The sequence below is a fragment of the Entelurus aequoreus genome, linkage group LG09, assembly GCF_033978785.1.
Source record: "Entelurus aequoreus isolate RoL-2023_Sb linkage group LG09, RoL_Eaeq_v1.1, whole genome shotgun sequence".
Classification (NCBI taxonomy): Eukaryota; Metazoa; Chordata; class Actinopteri; order Syngnathiformes; family Syngnathidae; genus Entelurus; species Entelurus aequoreus.
The window spans coordinates 12035151-12061615 of NC_084739.1; the positions used below are offsets into that span (position 1 = coordinate 12035151).

Genomic DNA, 26465 nt, shown 5'->3' on the forward strand with positions numbered 1-26465 from the left:
TGTATTAAGTACAAAACCTACAGTATAAATGCACAGTCGGGCTCAACAAAAGACAAGATAATGGCAAAGACTACTTCCTGACTACTCAACACACCATGGACAAAACGAAATCAATGCATACTCGCAAAAAAGACTTGAAAGTGTAACAAAACGAAATACAACTAGACAATACTGTTATCAGCTCAGTGGTAAATTGATGTGTTAAAAAAAGTACAACGTATATGTATTATTGCACGATTAACATTTATTACTACATGAACACATGTTTTGACACTGCAATGCAATTATTGTGCAAACCATAATAATAAACATATTGTTAAATATGACACAAACCTGAATATAATACAAGAAGTCAAGTTTTTCCTCTGCTGCTGGTTTGCCTGTGTTAATCTCTAGAAGCCTAATATAATATGAAGTATTTTTTCCAGACTTTTCTAGGAAACTAAATACAAAACCCGAAACCAGTGAAGTTGGCACGTTGTGTAAATCGTAAATAAAAACAGAATACAATGATTTGCAAATGCTTTTCAACTTATATTCAATTGAATAGACTGCAAAGACAAGATATTTAACATTCGAACTGGAAAACAATTTTTTTTTGCAAATATTAGCTCATTTGGAATTTGATGACTGCAACATGTTACAAAAAAGCTGGTACAAGTGGCAAAAAAGACTATGAAAGTTGAGGAATTCTCATCAAACACTTATTTGGAACATCCCACAAATGAACAGTCTAATTGGGAACAGGTGGGTGCCATGATTGGGTATAAAAGCAGCTTCCATGAAATGCTCAGTCATTCACAAACAAGGATTTGTGAAAAAATATGTGAGCAAATTGTTTAAGAACAACATTTCTCAACCAGCTATTGTAAGAAATTTAGGGATTTTACCATCTACGGTCCGTAATATCATCAAAAGGTTCAGAGAATCTGGAGAAATCCCTGCACGTAAGCGATGATATTATGGACCTTTGTTCCCTCAGGCGGTACTGCATCAAAAACCAACATCAGTGTGTAAAGGATATCACCATGTGGGCTCAGGAAACCTTCAGAAAACCACTGTCAGTAACTACAGTTCATCGCTACATCTGTAAGTGCAAGTTAAAACTCTACTATGCAAAGCGAAAGCCATTTATCAACAACACCCAGAAACGCCGCCGGCTTCGCTGGGCCCAAACTCATCTAAGATGGACTGATGCAAAGTGGAAAAGTGTTCTGTGGTCTGACGAGTCCACATTTCAAATTGTTTTTGGAAATTGTGATCGTCGTGTCCTCCGGAACAAAGAGGAAACCATCCGGACTGTTATAGGCGCAAAGTTCAAAAGCCAGCATCTGTGATGGTATGGGGGTGTATTAGTGCCCAAGGCATGGGTAACTTACACATCTGTGAAGGCACCATTAATACTGAAAGGTACATACAGGTTTTGGAGCAACATATGTTGCCATCCAAGCAACGTTATCATGGACGCCCCCGCTTATTTCAGCAAGACAATGCCAAGCCACGTGTTACAACAGCGTGGCTTCATAGTAAAAGAGTGCGGGTACTAGACTGGCCTGCCTGTAGTCCAGACCTGTCTACCATTGAAAATGTGTGGCGCATTATGAAGCCTAAAATACCACAACAGAAACCTCGGACTGTTGAACAACTTAAGTTGTACATCAAGCAAGAATGGGAAAAAATTCCACCTGAAAAGCTCCAAAAATTGGTCTCCTCAGTTCCCAAACGTTTACGGAGTGTTGTTAAAAGGAAAGGCCATGTAACACAGTGGTACAAATGCCCCTGTGCCAACTTTTGTGCAATGTGTTGCAGCCATTAAATTGTAAGTCAATGATTATTTGCAAAAAAAAAAAATGTTTCTCAGTTCGAACATTAAATATCTTGTCTTTGCAGTCTATTCGATTGAAGTTGAAAAGGATTTGCAAATCATTGCATTCCGTTTTTATTTATGAATTACACAATGTGCCAACTTCAGTGGTTTTGGGTTTTGTAGATCGACCGATAAATGGAGAGCTTTGCCTTCCGGCTCAGCTCCTTATCACCACGACGGATCGATACAGGTTCCGCATCACTGCATACACCGCACTAGTCTTGTTCCTCACTCGTGAACAAGACTTCTCAGTACATACTGTATGTCTTATATTTGTGTTATTATTGTAATTTCTTTTGGACATTGTCAACCAAAACCAAGCATTGTTATCTCTGTAAAAGCATATTTTTTGGTAAAGCTCTTGGATGTAATTTTGTAGTTTAGTGGCCTTTTGGCGCTTGTGTGACCATATTTACAGCTTAAAGTGTTTCCCAACTTCTTAAATTCCTATCGGAATTAGAATCCGAATCAGAATAGTTTATATTGCCATTGTTTGAGAACGGGTTAACAAACTAGGAATTTTTCTTGGTGCAATCGTGCAACATAAAACACATATAACACAGATTTGGTAATAAAAAGAGCTGTAACTGAGCTATCAGTTATTTGTGGTTACTGATTACTGTGCAAGTGTGTTAAGAACAATGTTGACTTGCTACTGTCATTCAAAACAATGTCACTACCTCGCTGAATTGTCTGTGCTAAAAAAAAAAAGAAGAAGTATTTCAACGAGTGCCTGTCTAACGTACCAGCGCGCAGGATCGACGAACCAGTCGCCATCCCACTCCCATCCGCGCGGTGGTAAGAAGCGCTCCTGTTTGAGTTTCACTTTTCCTGTCACGTTGGAGAACTTGTGTCGCCCGACCAGGCCGGTGGTGCCCCACTTCCCAAACACCTGAGCTTGGTTTTCATACTACAGAAAAGACAAAAGAGGAGCGTTTTAGTGTGTTGGAAAAAAAAAAAGATCAGACGTGCCACAGTCGGTTTGTGTACCATTTCAGCGTATACGCTAAAGTTTCCCTCAGAGAAGCTGTTGAACTTCTTCTCGTCGGCAGTGAGGCCCAGCCACATGTTGACCCGCAACTGAACGGGGATCTTCACGCCTTTGTTTTTGTCCATCGGGTACTGAAAAACATAAAAAGGAGAAAATGGAAGAGGTAGAACACTCAAGCGCACACTGCAAAAAGTCAGTGTTCAAAAACAAGAAAAAAATAAAATAAATTAGGGGTATTTTATTTGAACTAAGCAAAATTATCTGCCAATAGAACAAGAAAATTTGGCTTGTCAAGACTTTCCAAAACAAGTAAAATTAGCTAACCTCAATGAACCCAAAAATACCTTAAAATAAGTATTTTCTCACTAATAACAACTTTTCTTGGTAGAAAAAAAAAAGAAGAGACCTTTTTGCTCAATATGTGGAAAAATATTCTTAAATTAAGTAAATGCTAGTGCCATTATCTTGACATAATGATATGCGCTCGGCATCATGATTTTTTTTTTCATGCTTGAAGTAAGAAATTATTACTTTAAATTACTTTTAAAAAGTAGTGTTATACTTGTGAGTGTTAATGACACAGCTTTGCATCAGTTGATATTCTAGTTTCAAGCAATATAGGTCATAAAATCTCAGCAACAAGCTGTAATATCTTACTGAGATCATTTAGGACCAAAACCCTTGAAACAAGTAAAAAACTCTAACATAAAATCTGCTTAGTGAGAATAATTATCTTATCAGACAGAAAATAAGCAAATATCACCCTTATTTGAGATATTTAATTTTACTTAGATTTCAGTTTTTGCAGTGCACTGTTGTGGCGACCAGTCTGGTACCTGCATGAAGATGGTCTGTGTCCGTCTGCAGTGTTTGCCACAAGCCTGTTCGCTGAAGTTGGAGTAGAGGATGCAATTGGCTGGGACGCGGGCGAAAGCCACACGCTTCTCTCCTCTCAACATCCAGATGATCACGTCGGGCATGCTGTTCTGGGGCTGATGGAGATACTTAGTGGTTTAGACAATACGGAATAGAAACACAATTAAGTACTCAGACACAAATAACCGGAGGTAGTATCAAAGCCAGAGCAGTGGCCGGAACAATGTGTGTGTGTAACAGGGGCAGGAGTGGGTTTCACACTCGACACTTTTCTTCTGTTGTGTTGAAAGCTATTGTACATGTCCCTTGCCTCTTTGAAGATGCTGTGTCACTACAGAGTACTGTACATCTCCCATAAACAAAACTGTACTTCAGAGAGTAGAGCAGTACGGATTCATCATCCACTGAAAATGACTCAACACATACAGTCGCGGTCAAAAGTTGACATACACTTGTAAAGAACATAATGTCATGGCTGTCTTGAGTTTCCAATAATTTCGACAACTCTTATTTTTTTGTGATAGAGTGATTGGAGCACATGGTCAAAAGTATACATACAGCAATGTTAATCAATCAATCAATCAATCAATGTTTATTTATATAGCCCTAAATCACAAGTGTCTCAAAGGGCTGTACAAGCCACAACGACATCCTCGGTACAGAGCCCACATACTTGGTTACATGTCCCTTGGCAAGTTTCACTGCAATAAGGCGCTTTTGGTAGCCATCCACAAGCTTCTGGCAACCTTCCGACCTTCCACATTTTTTATCCGATTCAAATCGTTCGAACTTCAAACTGTTCAGCCTATTCGGGAATTGCGGGCTTCCCCTTAACAATTTCCAAAAATTCCCAGATTTCCCAGAATTCCAGGTTTTCCGGGACATTTTTCCCATTCAAAATGAATTGGCCATTTTTCAAACTTCCACCATTTCCACATTTTTTAACCGATTCAAACCATTCCACCTTCAACACATTCCACCATTTTGGAAATTTAAACTATCCTTTTTCCAAGTTCTAAAAATTTCCAGGATTTTCCAGAATACCTGGTTTTCCAAAGCCCTATTTCCACCCTTTTTTCTGGCGACTACTATATTTTTCAACCCACTTCAACCGTTCCACCGTCAAAACATTCCCCTCAATTAGGACAAAAAACGAAGTTGTTTTTTGAACTGGAAAAATTCTCGGTTTTCTCGAAATTCCAGGAAATTCCGTAATACCATTTCTCAATTCAACATGTTACTACTTCAACAATTCTCCACCGATTTGAAAAATTTAAACACCAACCATTTCAACTCATTCAAGTTTTTTTTTTACCAATTTCAAAAAAAAATCCCGCTATTCCCAAATGTTTTGGAAATTCCCATTTAAATCAATGGGACATTCTTCAAAGTTCCACAATTCCCACATTTTTCATCTGATTCAAACTGTTCCAACCTCAAAATATTCAGCCTGTTCAGGAATTGTGTGCTCTACTTCAACAATTCTAAAAAAATTCCAGGATTTCAGTTCAACTTCAGCATTGAAGCATTCGCACGCAATTCCTTCAGGAATTGCCTCATCTAGCTTGTCTATATAATTGTTATAACTATACCTCTGCATAACATTGTAAGTTTATTAACATTGAAGGAAACAACACACCGGCCTTTCCTCGTCTCCCACCGTGGTTACAGTGAAACCAAGTGGTACATACACTTCATTATATTCTGGTATGGCATAAAAAGTATGTTCGCCGAGGTAACACGCGCTCCCCTGGCATCGCATTAACACTATTTGAGAAGGACTGAGCTACACCAACACCTCATCGCCTTAAAATTACATCAGAAAAACACAATCCTAACTGCCAAAAAGGAGAGACTCTAAAAAGGGTGCCTTGAGGAACGCCTCACATATTTAATGAACAAGTTTGGACCCCAGTGATCGAGGTTAAAAAGTCAAAGCAAGGATCTGCCAATGTGTTTACAATGATCCAAGCTCTCCTATAGAACAGGCGCATTTTGCTGGGAAATTTTTTTTTCTGAACTGAAATCGAGGGCTGGTATGGTGTCATTCTCGGGCCAAATTTGGCCCCCGGGCCGCCCATAGCTCTGTGTTATGGTCTGGTATTGCACAAGTGCTGCAGGTGCTGTGGTTCACTGACATGTACTGTGACATTCTGTGAGAAGAGTTTATTTTACTGACCTCAACCGCCAGCTGCTTGATTCTGTCCAACCAGTCTTCAATGTCACTGACAGTCGCTTTCACATCGGTGACTTCCTCTCTCATGCTATTGGCCGCCTGTCGGAGGCTATCCAGTGCAGCATCACGCGTGCTTTTCATTTGAAGATCCAGTGTGGTCACATTAGCCTTGCCCTCCACGTCCGGAAGCTGCAAACTGTCCAGCACGTGAATGTAATATACATTAATTTGGATGGACACAGCAGAGGAACCACAATGTCAATGTATTTTAACATTACACACCAACAATTACCTTTTCAAGTCCTCCAGCATGCGATCGATGAGTTTGAGCCAAATTTCAAGCAGTCGCGCCTCGGACACCTTAGCTAGGATGGCCATTTTTAAAGAGGACAGGTTGGATTCCTACATTAAAAAAAGACAAAGCGGATTAGCAAGCAGTGTTTTAACGGCACATGCGTTGAAAAAGTCTTTGTTGACAAGTGTCAGTCCAAGTTTTAATCTTACCAGTCGCTCAGCAATAGAGAGAAGGATGTTGACAGAGTCCAAACGGTGGCTAATGTCTTCCCAGGAGGACGTAAGAGTTACCACAGGCTTGGTGTCGGCCCACGGCAGGTAATAGTAGTGGTTACCTGTGAGTGGGCAAAATTGCTCAGTTTGAAAACATGCGTTATAGGAGTGGAAGTAAATAGTTATGCAACATTGTTTGAGCAAAAAGGCGGGGAAATACACTATATTGCCAAAAGTATTTGGCCACCCATCCAAATGATCAGAATCAGGTGTCTTAATCAATTGGTGTATAAAATCAAACACTTGTGAAAGAATGAGCCGCTCTCAGGAGCTCAGTGATTTCCAGCGTGGAACTGTCATAGGATGCCACCTGTGCAACAAATCCAGTCGTGAAATTTCCTCGCTCCTAATTATTCCAAAGTCAACTGTCGGCTTTATTATAAGACAATGGAAGAGTTTGGGAACAACAGCAACTCAGCCACAAAGTGTTAGGCCACGTAAACTGACAGAGAGGGGTCAGCGGATGCTGAAGCGCATAGTGCAAAGACTTTCTGCACAGTCAGTTGCTACAGAGCTTTAAACATCATGTGACCTTCCAATTAGCCCACGTACAGTTCACAGAGAGCTTCATGGAATGGGTTTCCATGGCCGAGCAGCTGCATCTAAGCCATACATCACCAAGTCCAATGCAATGGTGTAAAGCACGTCGCCACTGGACTCTAGAGCAGTGGAGACGCCTTCTCTGGAGTGATGAATCACGCTTTTCCATCTGGCAATCTGATGGACCAGTCTGGGTTTGGAGGTTGCCAGGAGAACGGTACATTTCGGACTGCATTGTGCTGAGTGTGAAATTTGGTGGAGGAGGAATTATGGTGTGGGGTTGTTTTTCAAGAGTTGGGCTTGGCCCCTTAGTTCCAGTGAAAGGAACTTTTTTTTGGACAATTCCACGCTCCCAACCTTGTGGGTACAGTTTGGAGCGGGCCCCTTCCTCTTCCAACATGAGCAAAGCAAGGGTTAGGAATGGGATGGCACTTCAAGTTCATATGTGAATCAAGGCAGGTGGCCAAATACTTTGGGCAATCTAGTGTACATATTGAATAATAGACCAATAAGGAATCATCCTAGCAGGCACAATACATTGATACAATACTGATTACACATAAATGTCCTTTGAAACTGACTTTGACGCAACGTTGCAAAATGGTTGTATTTGTAAATTGAGACAACGTTGGTGTCTAACGTTGGATCCCCGTTGTTGGTTGGGAAATGACCAAAATTCAATGGTCAAATCAACGAATAAAGGTCGTCAAAAAGCATGTTGTTTCAACGTTGTATTTGTGTTGTAGAATATGGGTTGAGAAATGACCACATTTCAATGGTCAAATCAACGTCACAACCTGACATTGATTAAACGTCGTCAAAAAGTATGTTGTTTCAACGTTGTATTTGTGTTGTGGTACATTGGTTGGAAAATGACCAAAATTTAATGGTCAAATCCACGCCAGAACCCAACATTGATTAAACATCGTCAAAAAAGCATGTTGTTTCTACGTTGTATTTGTGTTGTAGAATATTGGTTGAGAAATGACCAAATATAATGGTCAAATCAACGCCAGAACCCAGCATTGATTAAACATCGTCAAAAAGCATGTTGTTTCAACGTTATGTTTGAGTTGCTCAACGTCAGGACCTAATTCAACAAACGTTGTCTTATGACTTAGTGAAAACAGTTTGTGGCCAGCCCTTTTTATGCACCCTGGTACACAAAGAAAGGCCCATTAAGGCACACTTGGATGAGTTTGACAACGAAATATTTGGGAGAACTCTAACCTTTAGCTTTAAACTTAACAGAAAACACTTCAAAAGATAGTACAATATTCTAAAATATAAAACTAGGGCAAAGGAGGGGCTACATTACAACATTATTTTGTTTCATTTTCACTTCCTGTCACTCAGCATCTCTGGAGAGAATTTAGTTCTCACATCCTCTATGTAGCTATTTTAAAATGAAGAAAGAACATTTTTGCAATTTTTTTTAAATTACTTTAAAAGAAAAAATATGCCTACATGTACAAACCCCGTTTCCATATGAGTTGGGAAATTGTGTTGGATGTTAATATAAACGGAATACAATGATTTGCAAATCATTTTCAACCCATATTCAGTTGAATATGCTACAAAGACAACATATTTGATGTTCAAACTGATAAACTTTTTTTTTTTGGCAAATAATCATTAACTTTAGAATTTGTTGCCAGCAACACGTGACAAAGAAGTTGGGAAAGGTGGCAATAAATACTGAAAAAGTTGAGGAATGCTCATCAAACACTTATTTGGAACATCCCACAGGTGAACAGGCAAATTGGGAACAGGTGGGTGCCACGATTGGGTATAAAAGTAGATTCCATGAAATGCTCAGTCATTCACAAACAAGGATGGGGCGAGGGTCACCACTTTGTCAACAAATGCGTGAGCAAATTGTTGAACAGTTTAAGAAAAACCTCTCAACCAGCTAGTGCAAGGAATTTAGGGATTTCACCATCTACGGTCCGTAATATCATCAAAGGGTTCAGAGAATCTGAAGAAATCACTGCACGTAAGCAGCTAAGCCCGTGACCTTCGATCCCTCAGGCTGTACTGCATCAACAAGCGACATCAGTGTGTAAAGGATATCACCACATGGGCTCAGGAACACTTCAGAAACCCACTGTCAGTAACTACAGTTGGTCGCTACATCTGTAAGTGCAAGTTAAAACTCTCCTATGCAAGGCGAAAACCGTTTATCAACAACACCCAGAAACGCCGTCGGCTTCGCTGGGCCTGAGCTCATCTAAGATGGACTGATACAAAGTGGAAAAGTGTTCTGTGGTCTGACGAGTCCACATTTCAAATTGTTTTTGGAAACTGTGGACGTCGTGTCCTCCGGACCAAAGAGGAAAAGAACCATCCAGATTGTTATAGGCGCAAAGTTCAAAAGCCAGCATCTGTGATGGTATGGGGGTGTATTAGTGCCCAAGACATGAGTAACTTACACATCTGTGAAGGCGCCATTAATGCTGAAAGGTACATACAGGTTTTGGAGCAACATATGTTGCCATCCAAGCAACGTTACCATGGACGCCCCTGCTTATTTCAGCAAGACAATGCCAAGCCACGTGTTACATCAACGTGGCTTCATAGTAAAAGAGTGCGGGTACTAGACTGGCCTGCCTGTAGTCCAGACCTGTCTCCCATTGAAAATGTGTGGCGCATTATGGAGCCTAAAATACCACAACGGAGACCCCCGGACTGTTGAACAACTTAAGCTGTACATCAAGCAAGAATGGGAAAGAATTCCACCTGAGAAGCTTAAAAAATGTGTCTCCTCAGTTCCCAAACGTTTACTGAGTGTTGTTAAAAGGAAAGGCCATGTAACACAGTGGTGAACATGCCCTTTCCCAACTACTTTGGCACGTGTTGCAGCCATGAAATTCTAAGTTAATTATTATTTGAAAAAAAAAAAAAGTTTATGAGTTTGATCATCAAATATGTTGTCTTTGTAGTGCATTCAATTGAATATGGGTTGAAAATGATTTGCAAATCATTGTATTCCGTTTATATTTACATCTAACACAATTTCCCAACTCATATGGAAACGGGGTTTGTACACATATGTTGCCATCCAAGCAACGTTATCATGGACGCCCCTGCTTATTTCAGCAAGACAATGCCAAGCCATGTGTTACAACAGCGTGGCTTCATAGTAAAAGAGTGCGGGTACTAGACTGGCCTGCCTGTAGTTCAGACCTGTCTCCCATTGAAAATGTGTGGCGCATTATGAAGCCTAAAATACCACAACAAAGACCCCGGACTGTTGAACAACTTAAGCTGTACATCAAGCAAGAATGGGAAAGAATTCCACCTGAAAAGCTTCAAAAATTTGTCTCCTCAGTTCCCAAACGTTTACTGAGTGTTGTTAAAAGGAAAGCCCATGTAACACAGTGGTGAACATGCCCCTGTGGCAACTTTTTTGCAATGTGTTGCTGCCATTAAATTCTAAGTTAATTATTATTTGCAAAAAAAAATTAAGTTTCTAAGTTCGAACACTAAATATCTTGTCTTTGCAGTCTATTCAATTGAATATAAGTTGAAAAGGATTTGCAAATCATTGTATTGTTTTATCTACCATTTACACAACGTACCAACTTCACTGGTTTTGGGTTTTGTAGAATGTGCTTTGAAAAATAAAATAAAATCTACTATGTGGTGAAGCCGCAATATCTGAATTAAATTACTGAAGTAAATGAAGATGACTTCCGTACCATCAAACACGGCAAAGCTGTACTGGGTGGTGGACGCCAGAGGCTTGCAGGTGGAGTCCAGCTTGTTACCGTAATTTCCTATGCTGACCTCGAACTGGATGGGCTCGCCTGGCTCTTGCAGCATGCAAGCACTGTGGAAGACGGCGCACAGAGAGTACTTCCTCCTCCGCTGGTATTTCTGTACATATTTAGCAAAGCATGTGATAAGTTGCTGTTAGTTTGTGCATACTTTTCTAAATAAAGGGCACCACAAAAAATGGCATTATTGGCTTTATTTTAACAACAAATCTTAGGGTACATTAAACATATGTTTCCTATTGCAATTGAAGAACAATTTTGGCCTTAAATAAAATAGTGAACATACAAGACAACTTGTCTTTTAGTAGTAAGTAAGCAAACAAAGGCTCCTAATTTAGCTGCTGACATATGCAGTAACCTATTGTGTCATTTCTCATTCTATTATTTTGTCAAAATTATAAAGGAAAAGCTGTAAAAATTGATTATTAATCTACTTGTTCATTTACTGTTAATATGTGCTTATTTTCCATTTTAACATGTTTTATCTACACTTCTGTTAAAATGTAATAATCACTTATTCTTCTCTTGTTTGGATGCTTTACATTAATTTTGGATGATACCCCATCGATCCGACACCAAGTAGTTACGGGACCATACATTAGTCATATTCAAAGTCCTCATGTGTTCAGGGACGTATTTCGTATAAAAAAGGAAAAAAGATTTTGTGACGATAAAAAATATAGGTGTACTCATAGTAGTATCGACTACATACGCTATTGTACTTGGTATCATTACATTGGATGTCAGGTGGTAGATCCACCCATGGCTTTTGTTTACATTCAGGCGCGCTAGCTTTTGTTAGCGGTGACACCGGTGAGCTATTGTATCCTCCTACGGTGTGTAGTGAAGCGTGTTTAGCTATTACTCGTCCTGCAGGGATGATACTTGTAAGAAACTCGCTTTATTTGTCGCCACGGAGGCGATGATTAGTGATTTAGAAGTACCGTATTTTTCGGACTATAAGTCGCAGTTTTTTTCATAGTTTGGCCGGGGGTGTGACTTATACTCAGGAGCGACTTATGTGTGAAATTATTAACACATTACCGTAAAATATCAAATAATATTATTTAGCTCATTCACATAAGAGACTAGACGTGTAAGATTTCATGGGATTTAGCGATTAGGAGTGACAGATTGTTTGTTAAACGTATAGCATGTTCTATATGTTATAGTTATTTGAATGACTCTTACCATAATATGTTACGTTAACATACCAGGCACGTTCTCAGTTGGTTATTTATGCGTCATATAACGTACACTTATTCAGCCTGTTGTTCACTATTCTTTATTTATTTTAAATTGCCTTTCAAATGTCTATTCTTGGTGTTGGGTTTTATCAAATAAATTTCCCCCAAAAATGCGACTTATACTACAGTGCGACTTATATATGTTTTTTTCCTTCTTTATTATGCATTTTCGGCCGGTGCAACTTATATTCCGGAGCGACTTATACTCCGAAAAACGCGGTAATAAAAAATTGAGAACCGGTACTTTTCAAAGAGAATACCGTATTTTCCGCACCATAAGGCGCCCCGTGTTATTAGCCGCACGTTTAATGAACGGAATATTTCAAAACTTTGTTTACCTATTAGCCGCCCCGTGCCATTAGCCGCACCTACGCTACGCTAAAGGGAATGTCAACAAAACAGTCAGATAGGTCAGTCAAACTTTAATAATATATTACAAACCAGCGTTCTAACAACTCTGTTCACTCCCAAAATGTAATGTGCAAATGTGCAATCACAAAAATAGTAACACTCAAAATAGTGCAGAGCAATAGCAACATCAATAACTCAACGTTGCTCATACGTTAGTGTCACACAACACACAAAATAAACATTTAAAGCTCACTTTCTGAAGTTATTACTCATCTACAAATCCCTCGAATTCTTCTTCTTCGGTGTGCTTCACTTGTTTTTTGACACCATCTGTGATGTGGACACGCATGCAGTCGTAGATCAACAGGAACGGCGCTGCGTGAAAAAAGTCACCCGGTGTCTTTGCGTAAACGTCTATCAACCACTCGCTCATCTTTTCTTCAGCCATCCATCCCTTCGAGTTAGCTTTTATGATGACGCCGGCTGGAAAGTTCTCTTTTGGCAAGGTCTTCCTTTTGAATATCACCGTGGGTGGAAGTTTCTGGTCGTTAGCATGGCAAGCTACAACCACAGTAGGACGACTTCTCATTCCCTGTGGTGCGAATATTCACCGTACGTGCTCCCGTTGTATCCACAGTGCGGTTCACATGAATATCAAAAGTCAGTGGAACCTTGTACGCGTGTCTCTTAGTAGGAGACATTTTGTTGTCTTTACAGAAAAACAAATGAAATTAAATATCCGCGAGCTTCTTCTTCTACGGGGGCGGGTGCTCACCTTGGCGGTTGCTTACAGTAGAAGAAGAAGCGCTTCCTCTTCTATGGGGGCGGTTGCTTACCGTAGAAGAAGAAGCACTTCCTCTTTTACGGGGAAAAAAGATGGCGGCTGTTTACCGTAGTTGCGAGACCTAAACTTTATGAAAATAAATATGAATATTAATCCATATATAAGGCGCACCGGGTTATTAGCCGCACTGTCTGCTTTTGAGAAAAATTGTGGTTTTTAGGTGCGGCTTATGGTGCGGAAAATACGGTAGTACCGTTTTTGATTCATTAGTACCGCGATACTATCCTAGTACCGGTATACCGTACAACCCTAGCATGTATTAAGCATTGTGTTACAGTGCCAGCTTATTGAATAACGGTATACCTGTGCCACCAGGATGTCATCACTGGAGATATCATCAATGCTCCTGTCAACCTTTCCATCCAGCTGAGTGGACAGCTCAACAAGGACCCTTCCTCTGTAGGCGACACCTTCACCCTGCAAGTTCAGACACCCGACATGAGATATCATTAAAACATCCCATGCTGAGATAAGATTGTTTTTTAATGGGCGTAGGGGGGAGATTTCTTACCTTGCCGAGGTTGAGTTCGTCATACGGGTCAGGGAGTCCGGTAAATTCCCTCGGGCTGCCATAAAAGTTGACATAACAAGGCCCGAAAGTTGGCAGGAAACCAGCCTCACTTACTTCAGGGGTCGCTGTAACACACACGCACACACGCACACACACACACACACAGCCCATAATTATGACCTCTCGGTGAAGTGGAAAGCTAAAGTCTTTAAAATACAAAGCCATCGTTTCTTACGTACATTCAGACAGGCTGTCGCAAAATTCACCTTGTGTGTCTGTTTAAAAATGAAACGAGTTAATGCGTTTAACGCTCCAATCCATGAGAAATATGTTATGAAGACCTCCACCAAGATAGTAATGTTTGTGTGTTTTAGCGACTTACCTGATTTTCATCAAACCTTTTGGGGAGGTCACACGTGGGCTCAGGACAAAGGCATTTTGGTGCAGATCCAGATAAAGGTGCACATCTACCCATTTTTAAAATTTATTTTCCATGACAGGTGTAGGTTTGGGATCGAGGGCTCGCTAATATTAAAAGGTAGTCCTACTAGAGTGTGCACACACACTTTTTTATTATATTTAATTAAATATAATGTTATAATTAAATGTATTACAATAATCATATGTTATAGTATTGTTTAATATTGAATGTAATTATATAACCATATTTGTTTATTTAATTGAAAATGATTATTTTTGCCATTTTACTCAATGGAGAACACCACTGAAGTTACCAAATATGGTTTCATGTTTCATGGGTTGCAATAAATACAGCTGTATTTTTTTTAAAATTACTTTTATAATTTGTATTATAATTAAATAAAATATGGTTACATTATAATTAAATTCCAAAAATATTTATATGACATGGTATTGTTTAATATTTAATTTAATGATATTTCCATGCAATAATGTGATTTTTTTATTTAATTGAATATTTTTTTGCCATTTTAGTCCATGGAGAACACCACTAAAATTACCAAATATGGTTTCATGTCTGTAAATGGGCTACAATTAAATACAGCTGTATCTTTTTAATCGCTTTTATCATTTGTATTATAATTAAATAAAATATGGTTACATTATAATTGAATTCCAAAAATATATATATAATATGGTATTGTGTAATACCATACCATACCATACCAACTTTATTTATAAAGCCCTTTAAAAACAACCACAGTTAAGGAACAAAGGGCTGTACACCACAAATAAATACTGGCAAAGGACAGACAAAAAAATAACATTTAAAACAGAGGTAAAATACACACACATATATGTATATATACACATATACATATGCACATAGAAAAAGCAAATACAAATTACCTTAAGAGCAATTTGTTACATAAAAAGCAGTTAGAACGTTTAAAAAAACAGTTCAAAGTCTCATGCTGGGTTAAAAGCCAGTGAGCAAAAATGGGTTTTAGGAAGGGTCTTAAAAGTAGCCAAAGAAGGGGCCTGTCTCACATGGAGAGGGAGATCGTTCCAGAGTAATATTGAATTTAATCATATTTCCATTTAATAATGTAATTTTTTTTATTTAATTGTATATGTTTTGCTTGAATGACTAAATATGGTTTCATGTCCATAGATGGGCTACAATTACATAAAGCAGTCATTTTTTATTGTGACGCGGGTCTGCTCCTGTAAAATACGGACGGCATTTAAAACTATTTGAAGCCGAATTTGAACAAATGCCACCCTTACCTTCAACCTCTCCGCCCGCGGAGGACATCTTGCTCAGGTTTAGGAATGTTGTTCCAATGGCATCATTTTTGCTGAGGCGGTCCCTGGCAGGAGAGCAATGATTGACATGTTATGCGTCAGCTATTGTGACGCGACTCTCTGTGCTGCAGGAAGTTTGTTCAACTCTTACCAGTCAAACATGGTCAACTTGATGCGTTCACACATGGATGGGAACTGCCCAGAGCACAACAGACAGGTGGTTAGTCTTCGAGGATGTATTGGAGAGCACTTTGGAGCCACGTTAATGCATTTTTGTACCTTGGCTTGGAGGTGGATAATTTGATTCCATTCGGGATTTGCATTTCTCTCAATGATTTTGGTGCACAGCTTAAAAAAAAAGACAAAATAGTCAAAGTGAGAACTAAAAACACATCTGGATTCAACCCAATTGTGACGTACCTTTTTCCCAGCAAAGCTGACCTCCATATATGGATCCACTAAGTTTTTCCTGTCCCCATCACCACCAAAGACCTGCTTTACCGTCTGCACAAATGCATCATCCACTGCAAAATAGGAAAAAAAAACATTTACTACAATACTAATAAATATTAAACCTTTAACATTTTTTGGTCATATACTTTGCGGCATATCTTCCGCACGGTACACTTTGAGGCTGAGTGTGGCCCATCGCATTGTGACTCCAGCTGGCACCAAAAGATTACTCTCGATGTCATCATGTTCTTCACTCAGGTCTCTCCTCTCGGTCTGCAGTTACAACAAATCAACACTTTATTCAGTAATTATCAATATAATATTCACTTTGTGAACAAATGTGTGAGCAAATTGTCCAACAGTTTAAGAAAAACATTTCTCAACGAGCTATTGCAAGGAATTTAGGGATTTCACCATCTACGGTCTGTAATATCATCAAAAGGTTTGGAGAATCTGGAGAAATCACTGTACGTAACATTGAATGCCGGCTTTGCTGGGCCCGAGCTCATCCAAGATGGACTGATGCAAAGTGGAAAAGTGTTCTGTGGTCTGATGAGTCCACATTTCAAATTGTTTTTGGAAACTGTGGACGTCATGTCCTCCGGACCAAAGAGGAAAAGAACCATTTGCATTGTTACAGGCTCAAAGTTCAAAAGCCAGCATCTGCAATGGTATGGGGGTGTATTAGTGTATTACACATCTGTGAAGGCACCATTAATGCTAAAAGGTGCATAAAGGTTTTGGAGCAACATATGTTGCCATCCAAGCAACGTTATCATGGACGCCCCTGCTTATTTCAGCAAGACAATGCCAATCCATGTGTTACAACAGCGTGGCTTTGTAGTAAAAAAGTGCAGGTACTAGACTGGCCTGCCTGTAGTCCAGACCTGTCTCCCATTGAAAATGTGTAGTGCAATATCCATCCATACATTTTCTACCGCCTGTCCCGTTCGGGGTAAAATACAACAACGGTGACACCGGACTGTTGAACAACTTAAGCTATACATCAAGCAAGAATGGGAAAGAATTCCACCTGAAAAGCTTCAAAAATTAGTCTCCTCAGTTCTCAAATGTTAACTGAGTGTTGTTAAAAGGAAAAGCCATGTAACACAGTGGTAAAAATGCCCCTGTGTCAACTTTTTTGCAATGTGTTGCTGCCATTAAATTCTAAGTTAATTATTATTTGCAAAAAAAAATATGTTTCCCAGTTCGAACATTAAATATCTTGTCTTTGCAGTCTATTCAATTGAATATAGGTTGAAAAGGATTTGTAAATCATTGTATTCTGTTTTTAATTACGAATTACACGACGTGCCAAATTCACTGGTTTTCGGTTTTGTATATACACATTATTAAAACCATTCAGTGTGTTTAAAATTCCTTTTCTATATTGTAATAAACATCCATCCATGTTCCACCGCTTATTCCCTTCGGGGTCGCGGGGGCGCTGGAGCCTATCTCAGCTACAATCGGGCGGAAGGCGGGGTACACCCTGGACAAGTCGCCACCTCATCGCAGGATTAAGGTTAGGGTTAGGGTTAGGGTTAAACATAACACAAAAAATATGGCAAACTGTTTAAAGGAAAATGTTTTAACATACCTACCGAGAGATGTTTCCTATAGTAACTAGCTAAAAAAATTGACTAATACAACTAAAAATAAAAATTGTTTTGCATCAAAATTCATTAGAAAAACAGAAAACGCAATGATAAATACAAAGCGTTATTAATAAAAACAAAAATAGATACAAAAAATATTAAATTTAAAACAACCCAATGGAATTTTTTTAAATTTGTATTATTATTTTAGTAGTTTATTTAATTTTAATTATTTTTTATATTTTTTATAACCCTAAAAACATGATTAAAATGGTTAATATGTTGAATAAAATACATTAAAAAGTCTCTTCAAAAATACAGTACAGGCCAAAAGTTTGGACACACCTTCTCATTCAATGTGTTTTCTTTATTTTCATGACTATTTACATTGTAGATTGTCACTATAGGCATCAAAACTATGGAGTGGCGTTATGTACTTAACAAAGGTGAAATAACTGAAAACACGTTTCATATTCTTGTTTCTTTAAAATAGCCACTCTTTGCTCTAACTACTCACACACACTCTTGGCATTCTCTCGATGAGCTTCAAGAGAAATGGTTTTCACTTCACAGGTGTCATAGTTTTGATGCCTTCAGTGACAATCTACAATGTAAATAGTCATGAAAATAAAGAAAACGCATTGAAATGAGAAGGTGTGTCCAAACTTTTGGCCTGTATTGTATATTAGGTTAAATCCAGCATCCCCCGCGGCCCGAAAGGAACATGCGGGTAGGAAATGGATGATAAATTAACCTTCCCACCCCAAAATAAGCTAAATAAGGAAACCAAACCATAACAAATAGCTCCCAGCAATAGTGCAGTTCTATACTACTGCAAACTACAACTCCAGTAATAAATATATCATAAACATAATAAAATGAAATGAAAATGTAAAATGTAATAACACAATAAGGTAAATGTAAATACTATTCATTACAATCTCTGTATAAAAAACACTATTGTTACCAGCTTTCGCACTAGATTGTGCAGGTGTATTTTTGTTTCACCACTTAACACTCAATACTAACAGCCTGTAGGGCAGGGCTACTCAACTGGCGGCCCAGGGGCCAAATCTGGCCCGGGAATGACACAAGACAAGTTCAGTTCAAACGTCTCGGCAGCACATTCCTAAGAACACTAGAGTGTTCCTGTTGAGTAGAAGAACTTGCACCAGTGTAAAACCATTGGCAAAATAAGTAGACCAAAAACTAATGGCCACAACATAGGATGCTGGTTTTCAGGTTGAAGCGTTAATGTGCTCAAAGAGTACACCCACCGGTGGCTCTTCCCAGTCGCCACGACAATAATGCTGACTTTCAGGTAACCTTTGGCACCAGAGCTGGAGTCATCCAGATCGCTCAGCAGGAGCCACTTCCTCATAATGCGTGACCTGAACACAGAGTACTATTTAAGTCGATGACCCCACCCTGAATTGCACTCACAGTATTTGCATAAAAACGGAACAATCTGGTACTGCAGTGTACAGTACTGTATATGCAAAGACTGACCAGGTTCATCGAAGATGTAGCCAACATCTAACTGGAAGAACAGAAGCAATAAGTTACTGATTTAAAAGCTTGCATCAAATAAATGGATGATAAATAAAATTAACACAATTCCTTCAAATTAGTCGCATGGCTTCACCTTAAACTCTCCCATTAGGCTGTCAGCTCTGAGGGAGAAGGAGTCATAAACCTTTACAAAGAAAAAGCAGTGTGTAATTAAGTTGGACATTTCCTAAACATGCAATATATACCATATTTTTCGGACCATAGGGCGCACCGGATTAAAAGGTGCACTGCCGATGAGCGGGTCTATTCAGGTCTTTTTTCATACAAAAGCTTATCGACTACGGACTACAATAGCGGACGCGCAAAAATTTTCAGGACTTACGCAGATCCCAAGGAGACTACGGTCCATCCAGATCCACACCTCCCGCCACCTGAACAGTTTTTTCCCCTCGGCCATCAGGCACATGAACAATAACAAGATCTAATAGCTCAGTTACAGCTCATGTTATTATATTCTGTGTTTTTTGTGTTTTATGTTGCATGATTGCACCAAGTAAAATTCCTAGTTTGTGAACCCGTTCTCACACAATGGCAATAAAAATAAAGATTCTGATTCTGAAGGTAAAAAAAGTTGGTTTTGAATAATATTGCGAAACAAAACACCAGATAATGTCTGCTAATAGGTGCCAATTTGGGGTCCTTATACACACACACACCATAATAATACTCCTATGTTGAAGCACAGTACGTCTGACTACCATAGCCGTAATGCTTCAACAATTCATCAAGCGGTGCAACTTCATGGCTTACCAAAGTCGTACTTAAACATTTTGACAGATTTTTGAGTGTATAATGTTCTATATTCTCAATGGAACATTTAAAGTTTTAATGTTGTTTACTGCCATCATATTGCAGTCTACACGTATCTCTTATGTATGACTGCCATCTACTGGTCACACTTATTATTACACCATGTACCAAATAAAAATGCTTCGAGGTCGGTAAGCACCACCAGAATTATGCCGTACATTAGTCGCACCGGGTAATAGGGCGAACTGTCGATTTTTGAGAAAATGAAAGGATTTTAAGTGCATCTTATAGTCCGAAAAATACGGCAATGTTAAAAGTACACACCCTCAGATCAATGCTTTCATCGAACAGCTCTGAAGGGAGCATGTTAACATTGTAGAAAAACATCTGAAGGAGAGAGAACAAGTTACTCACAAGCAAACAATCACAACTTTTAACTTTTGAAATGGGGAAAAAAAGCCTGTGAGATGAACTAAACACGCAAGAAAGCAGAGGATGCGACATTGAAGTCATCAGATACCTCAGAAGAAGAGAGGGGTTATTGAAGCTGACCAAGTGAAGAAGACAAGGAGGATGTTAAAAACAGACAAGCAAGGTAAAAGTCTACACATCAAATGACATGTAAAGGCTCTAAATTGACTCAATACCTCATCAAAGAATGGGTTATTTCCATTGCGTATTCGGGTTCTGTGCGTATGGCCGCACAAGTTCACCTTCACCACAGGCTTGATGTTGTTGCCAGGCAGCTGTCGAGCCTCGATGACTCGTACGCGAATCTAGAAAGCAGAAGCAGCAAATTTAGGGAACATATTTGTTAGTTCTAAGGGACCTATGATGAATTTCGTCTTTTCTGACTTTTAAATGTTGTTTCCATACTGGATACTCATGTTAAAGAATGACTAAGTGACAAATCATGAATTGAGTTGAGTTGAGTTGAGTTGAGTTTGAGTTTATTTGGAACATGCATGCATACAACATGATACATCACGATTTCCAGTTTCTCTATTCAACATGTTCGAAAAGGAGTAGGAAGAAGCAGACCTTATTTAATCCTACCCCTTTTCCTTTACACAGCAGTTGCTTAAACTTTTGTTCACTTCCTGTTCTCAATTTATTCACACTATATGTTTTTGTTTATTTGGGATCTGCATAAGTCCCAAAAAATTGAAATCAAAACATGGAGGCAAGGCGGAGATATTTATAAAACAATCTTGTAAAATATGCACTGATCCTTTATACGTCCTCCAATACAGCTGTTTGGAATTTGCCGAATTTCTGACCTTTTTCTCCAAAATGTAACGTCAGCGAATCTCTCCATATATGGTAGAGCAGTGGTTCTCAACCTTTTTTCAGTGATGTACCCCCTGTGAACATTTTTTTTAATTCAAGTACCTCCTAATCAGAGCTAAGCATTTTTGGTTGAAAAAAAGAGATAAAGAAGTAAAATACAGCACTATGTCATCAGTTTCTGATTTATTCAATTGCATAACAGTGCAAAATATTGCTCATTTGTTATAAAAATAACTAAAAACTTGTTGAAAAATAAACAAGTGATTCAATTATAAATAAAGATTTCTACATATAGAAGTAATCATCAACTTAAAGTGCCCTCTTTGGGGATTGTAATAGAGATCCATCTGGATTCATGAACTTAATTCTAAACATTTCTTCACAAAAAAAGAAATCTTTAACATCAATATTTATGGAACATGTCCACAAAAAAATCTAGCTGTCAACACTGAATATTGCATTGTTGCATTTCTTTTCACAGTTCTTTTTGACAGCCATTTTAAAAAAAAATCTCACGTACCCCTTGGCATACCTTCAAGTACCCCCAGGGGTACGCGTACCCCCATTTGCGAACCACTGTGGTAGAGGTTCAACCGAAGAGCTTTGCGCGAGTCCGCCCTTTTTAGTCCAAAGTTGGAGTCAATAAGTTCCTTATTTTTTTTATCCTTTTGTTATGGGGCAGACTGGCTCGTACATTCACATGCATGCTAAAATCCTCCGCTGTTGCCATTTGTAATACAAAGTAGCGTATAGTTCGAACTTGTACCGGTCAAAAGACTCCATATTGAAGCGCTAAAAACTAAAACGCGGCTGACGGGGAAAAGACGCAATCGAAGTTTCCATCCATTCATGTTCTACCGCTTGTCCCTTTCGGGGTCGCGGGGGGGTTGTGCTGGAGCCTATCTCAGCTGCATTTGGGCGGTAGGCGGGGTACACCCTGGACAAATAGCCACCTCATCGCAGGGCCAACACAGATAGACAGACAACATTCACACTCACATTCACACACTAGGGCCAATTTAGTGTTGCCAATCAACCTATCCCCAGGTGCATGTCTTTGGAGGTGGGAGGAGGCCGGAGTACCCGGAGGGAACCCACGTAGTCACGGGGAGAACATGCAAACTCCACACAGAAAGATCCCGAGCCCAGGATGGAACCCAAGACCTTCGTATTGTGAGGCACATGCATTAAACCCTGTTCCACCGTACTGCCCGCAGTCGAAGTTGAGCCACGTAAATAAACCACCCACAAAACGGTGTATCTTGAAGAGACGAACAGAAAGCGGCTTTAAAACATAATCTATGCAACATTTTATACAAAGAACCATCATTACATGTTATGTAGACCACAAGGAAGCGTTTTAAATTCATAGTATGACCTCTTTAAAGGTGCTCATCTGCAATATATGAGAAAACAAAAAAAGTACATTAGGATAAAGTGTTATTTTCATCTATTCTTGTCATGTGTATAACACCGATGTGCAACATGCAGTGACATAAAGGCTGATAAAAGCATCTTTTTTAAAGTCTGAATCAATTGGCGAGTGTGCAAGTGTACTTAAAGGCCTACTGAAATGAATTTTTTTTATTTAAACGGGAATAGCAGATCCATTCTATGTGTCATACTTGATCATTTTGCGATATTGCCATATTTTTGCTGAAAGGATTTAGTAGAGAAAATCGACGATAAAGTTCACAACTTTTGCTCGCTGATAAAAAAAGCCTTGCCTGTACCGGAAGTAGCGTGACGTCACAGGAGCTAGTATTCCTCACAATTCCCCGTTGTTTACAATAGAGCGAGAGATTCGGACCGAGAAAGCAACGATTACCCCATTAATTTGAGCGAGGATGAAAGATTTGTAGATGAGGAACATTACAGTGAAGGACTAGAGAGGCAGTGATGGACGTATCTTTTTTCGCTCTGACCATAACTTAGGTACAAGCTGGCTCATTGGATGCCACACTCTGTCCTTTTTCTATTGTGGATCACGGATTTGTATTTTAAACCACCTCGGATACTATATCCTCTTGAAAATGAGAGTCGAGCACGCGAAATGGACATTTAAAGTGTCTTTTATCTCCACGACAATACATCGGTGACACACTTAGCTACTGAGCTAACGTGATAGCATCGTTCTCAAATGAAGATAGAAACAAAAGAAATAAACCCCTGACTGGAAGGATAGACAGAAGATCAACAATACTATTAAACCATGTACATGTAACTACACGGTTAAAAATTCTCAGCCTGGTAAGGCTTAACAATGCTGTTGCTAACGACGCTAAGGCTAATTTAGCAACTTAGCAACCGGACCTCACAGAACTATGATAAAAACATTAGCGCTCCACCTACGCCAGCCAGCCCTCATCTTCCCATCAACAGCTGTGCTCACCTGCGTTCCAGCGATCGACGGCGCGACGATGGACTTCATCCGTGGGTTTGGCGGCAAGCATCGGCTAGGCGTCTGCTAAGTAAGTAGTCCTTGTTGTGTTGCTGTAAGTATTGTACTTAGCCGCTAATACACCGATCGATCCCACCTACAACGTTCTTCTTTGCGGCCTCCATTGTTCATTAAACAAATTGCAAAAGATTCACCAACACAGATGTCCAGAATACTGTGGAATTTGTCGAAGAAAACAAGAGGTTTTTGTATCGGGTCCGATGGGGTCCAACCACTTCCATGGATTTTGTGACGTCACGCGCATAAATCATATCCAAAGGAGTTTTTCAACCGGAAGTGTGGCGGGAATTTTAAAATTGCACTTTATAAGTTAACCCGGCCGTATTGGCATGTGTTTCAATGTTAAGATTTCATCATTGATATATAAACTATCAGACTGCGTGGTCGGTAGTAGTGGGTTTCAGTAGGCCTTTAATATTTATCAAGTTTATTTTTGACCGTGTCTGTAAAAAAAAAAAAAAAAAAAAGCCTTCAGTAACAGTGTAAATTTTCAAAAGGTACTTTGGTTTCATTAGCAATCTGGAAACGCCTCCAGAATCGAACATCTTGCAGACTAAAATCAACATTGTTAGAATAATTGTTTGTAAGTTATCACAAAAAACATTGTGTTGAAATGAGTTCCAGGCAAGAAGACAAAAGCTGTCTTTGAAACCTACAAAGAGTAAGGCTCGTAAAACTCCACTGTGTAGGGGGTGGGGGGAAGCAAGATGAAGGTGTTCCTGTGTTCTTTCATGTATGGTAATCAACAGAAAGATATTGTTCTAACCAAGGACTTCAAAGCGGAGAGATGACAGGATCTGCCCAATTTCCAGACGACCTCTTTTTAAAGTATTTTACAAACTCTTTTTGAACTATTTTATGGACCTCTTTTGGAACTATTTTACAAACTCTTTTTGAACTGACCTTTTCTGTGAATTGTTTACGACCTTTTCTAGGAACTTTTTGCGACCTTTGTCCTTTGGAAACAGCGGTGGCCATGTGGTCGGGGAGGGTCCAAAATAAAAGAAGGAGGCGTGCAATCTTTCTGAAGAGCGTGCTGAGATACTGTTCATGAGTACAATGTACAGACGACTCTCCTCAATATTGAGTCCAAATTGAATTCGGAATTATTTGCCTCTTGTCTTGTTTAATAGATGTCATCAGTGTTTGAACCTGACAATCATAACCCTTTAAATAATGTACAAATGTACAGGGTAGATGTTATCTTCTAAGCCTTCAGTGTATCTTGCTGTTATTCAGGTGATTAACAGTATGAATTTCCACCCTTAATTTAAACCTGTGAATGTGATTAATGTCCAGCGCTCACTCAAGTCCAACACAATACCTGGAAATCCTGGGCCTTATTAGCTAAGGCTCTGTGCCTCTTGCGGTTGACACGGAACGACTTGTGGCGCGCTTTCCCAAGCTGTTTTGGTGAGCCTGGATCTGCTGGGCTTCCATGATCCCCCGCCTCCGCATCAGCATCCCCTCCATCACCTTCCTCATAGGCTCCTGTAGTCCAAAGGGAGGCTACATTACAAAACATCATTGATAGCCATAGTACAAATAATGCAGCAAAATTCACTGTCAGTCAAAAGGGTCTACACTTAAATAAAGACAAAAACAAATGATGGAATGCATTGGAATTGACAGCCACAATGTATTCTACCTGGCATCTGGCAATTGTTTTATGATACAGTGTGTTTGTTGATGTACCATAAATGTTTTCGCCAATTATGAAGTCAGTGTGTTTGATTGGATGGATTGTTTTGCTTTAATTCTACACATACACTGGTAAATACAGTAGTAATAGTAGTAGTAACTCATCTTAGGAGTAACCCAACTTAAAAGTGTTTTGAGATAAGAGCGGTCGCTCTGCTAATTGTAATGCTTTAAGTTACAAGCAACAATTTGAGCTACAAGCATCGCTGCCATTAGTTGCCGTAGAAAATGTCACAGTGAACCCATAGCTAGAGATCAACGTAACTTTCTTTTTTCAAGCATGGGAAGGAAGAAAGTGTGTGAAGGTCGGTACTGAGGAGAAGTGGATGATATTCATTGAATTAAAGAAAGAAACCATCAACAACATGACTGAGCTTGTCGCCAACTTGGCGTATCCCTGCTAGTCTGCACCATACTGAAGCAGAATGAGACTAACGCCAGTCAAAGATGTTAAAATAATATTTAAACAAATATTAAACAAATACGGAAAAGCTGCTGATGGTGTGGTTGACGGCAAAGCAGCTGGAGGGAGATAACACTCGCTAAGGCAGGGGTGCCCACACTTTTTCTGCAGGCGAGCTACTTTTCAATTGACCAAGTCGAGGGGATCTACCTCATCTTCATATGTGTGTGAATATACATATATAGGACTGGGCTATATCGATATATCTCGGGTTTGTCTCTGTGCGATATAGAAAATTACTATATCGTGATATTCGAGTATACGTTCTCACGCAGTTGCTTTTAGTTGTGGGGCATTAAACTGCATGCGTTTCTCACTCTTTCCCGTCTCTCCTTCTCACAGACTTAAAACAAGCGCACCTTCTTACATACGTCACATACTATCACATGAGCAACGTCACACGCTCCCGCGGAGCAGACAGGTAGCGACATGGTAACGTTAGCTGTGATGCTAACAGCTAACGGTGTGGTTTGAGTGGTAATACGAGAGAAAGAAGGTGCGAATGTGGTAACAAATGGAGGAATAATTAATTCCCAAGAAAAACAGCACAGGGTCCATCGTCTGACGGTGGTTTGGCTTCAAGTGGGAATATGTCTTTACATGTCAACATCTCCGTTCGGTGCCACACCAACTAAATGCCGAAGCAACTATTTCCACATCAACACCGTAGGACATATACTATTTGATATGTAGCTCATTT

The 26465-nt window shown here is 39.4% G+C and overlaps 1 protein-coding gene across 1 annotated transcript in view; it reads right to left on the reverse strand.

The window, feature by feature from the left end:
* LOC133657122 (myoferlin-like) overlaps positions 1–26465 on the reverse strand; it is a 77021-nt gene that overhangs the window by 29374 nt on the left and 21182 nt on the right. Inside the window, 22 exon segments of the mRNA XM_062058069.1 lie at positions 2614–2777; positions 2858–2989; positions 3695–3850; positions 5914–6106; positions 6203–6312; positions 6415–6539; positions 10719–10896; positions 13542–13655; positions 13750–13874; positions 13989–14024; positions 15460–15542; positions 15629–15672; positions 15757–15825; positions 15898–16001; positions 16077–16203; positions 18806–18816; positions 18819–18919; positions 19034–19068; positions 19174–19224; positions 20175–20237; positions 20498–20626; positions 24926–25092. Coding sequence (XP_061914053.1) covers positions 2614–2777; positions 2858–2989; positions 3695–3850; positions 5914–6106; positions 6203–6312; positions 6415–6539; positions 10719–10896; positions 13542–13655; positions 13750–13874; positions 13989–14024; positions 15460–15542; positions 15629–15672; positions 15757–15825; positions 15898–16001; positions 16077–16203; positions 18806–18816; positions 18819–18919; positions 19034–19068; positions 19174–19224; positions 20175–20237; positions 20498–20626; positions 24926–25092 — 2317 coding nt within the window.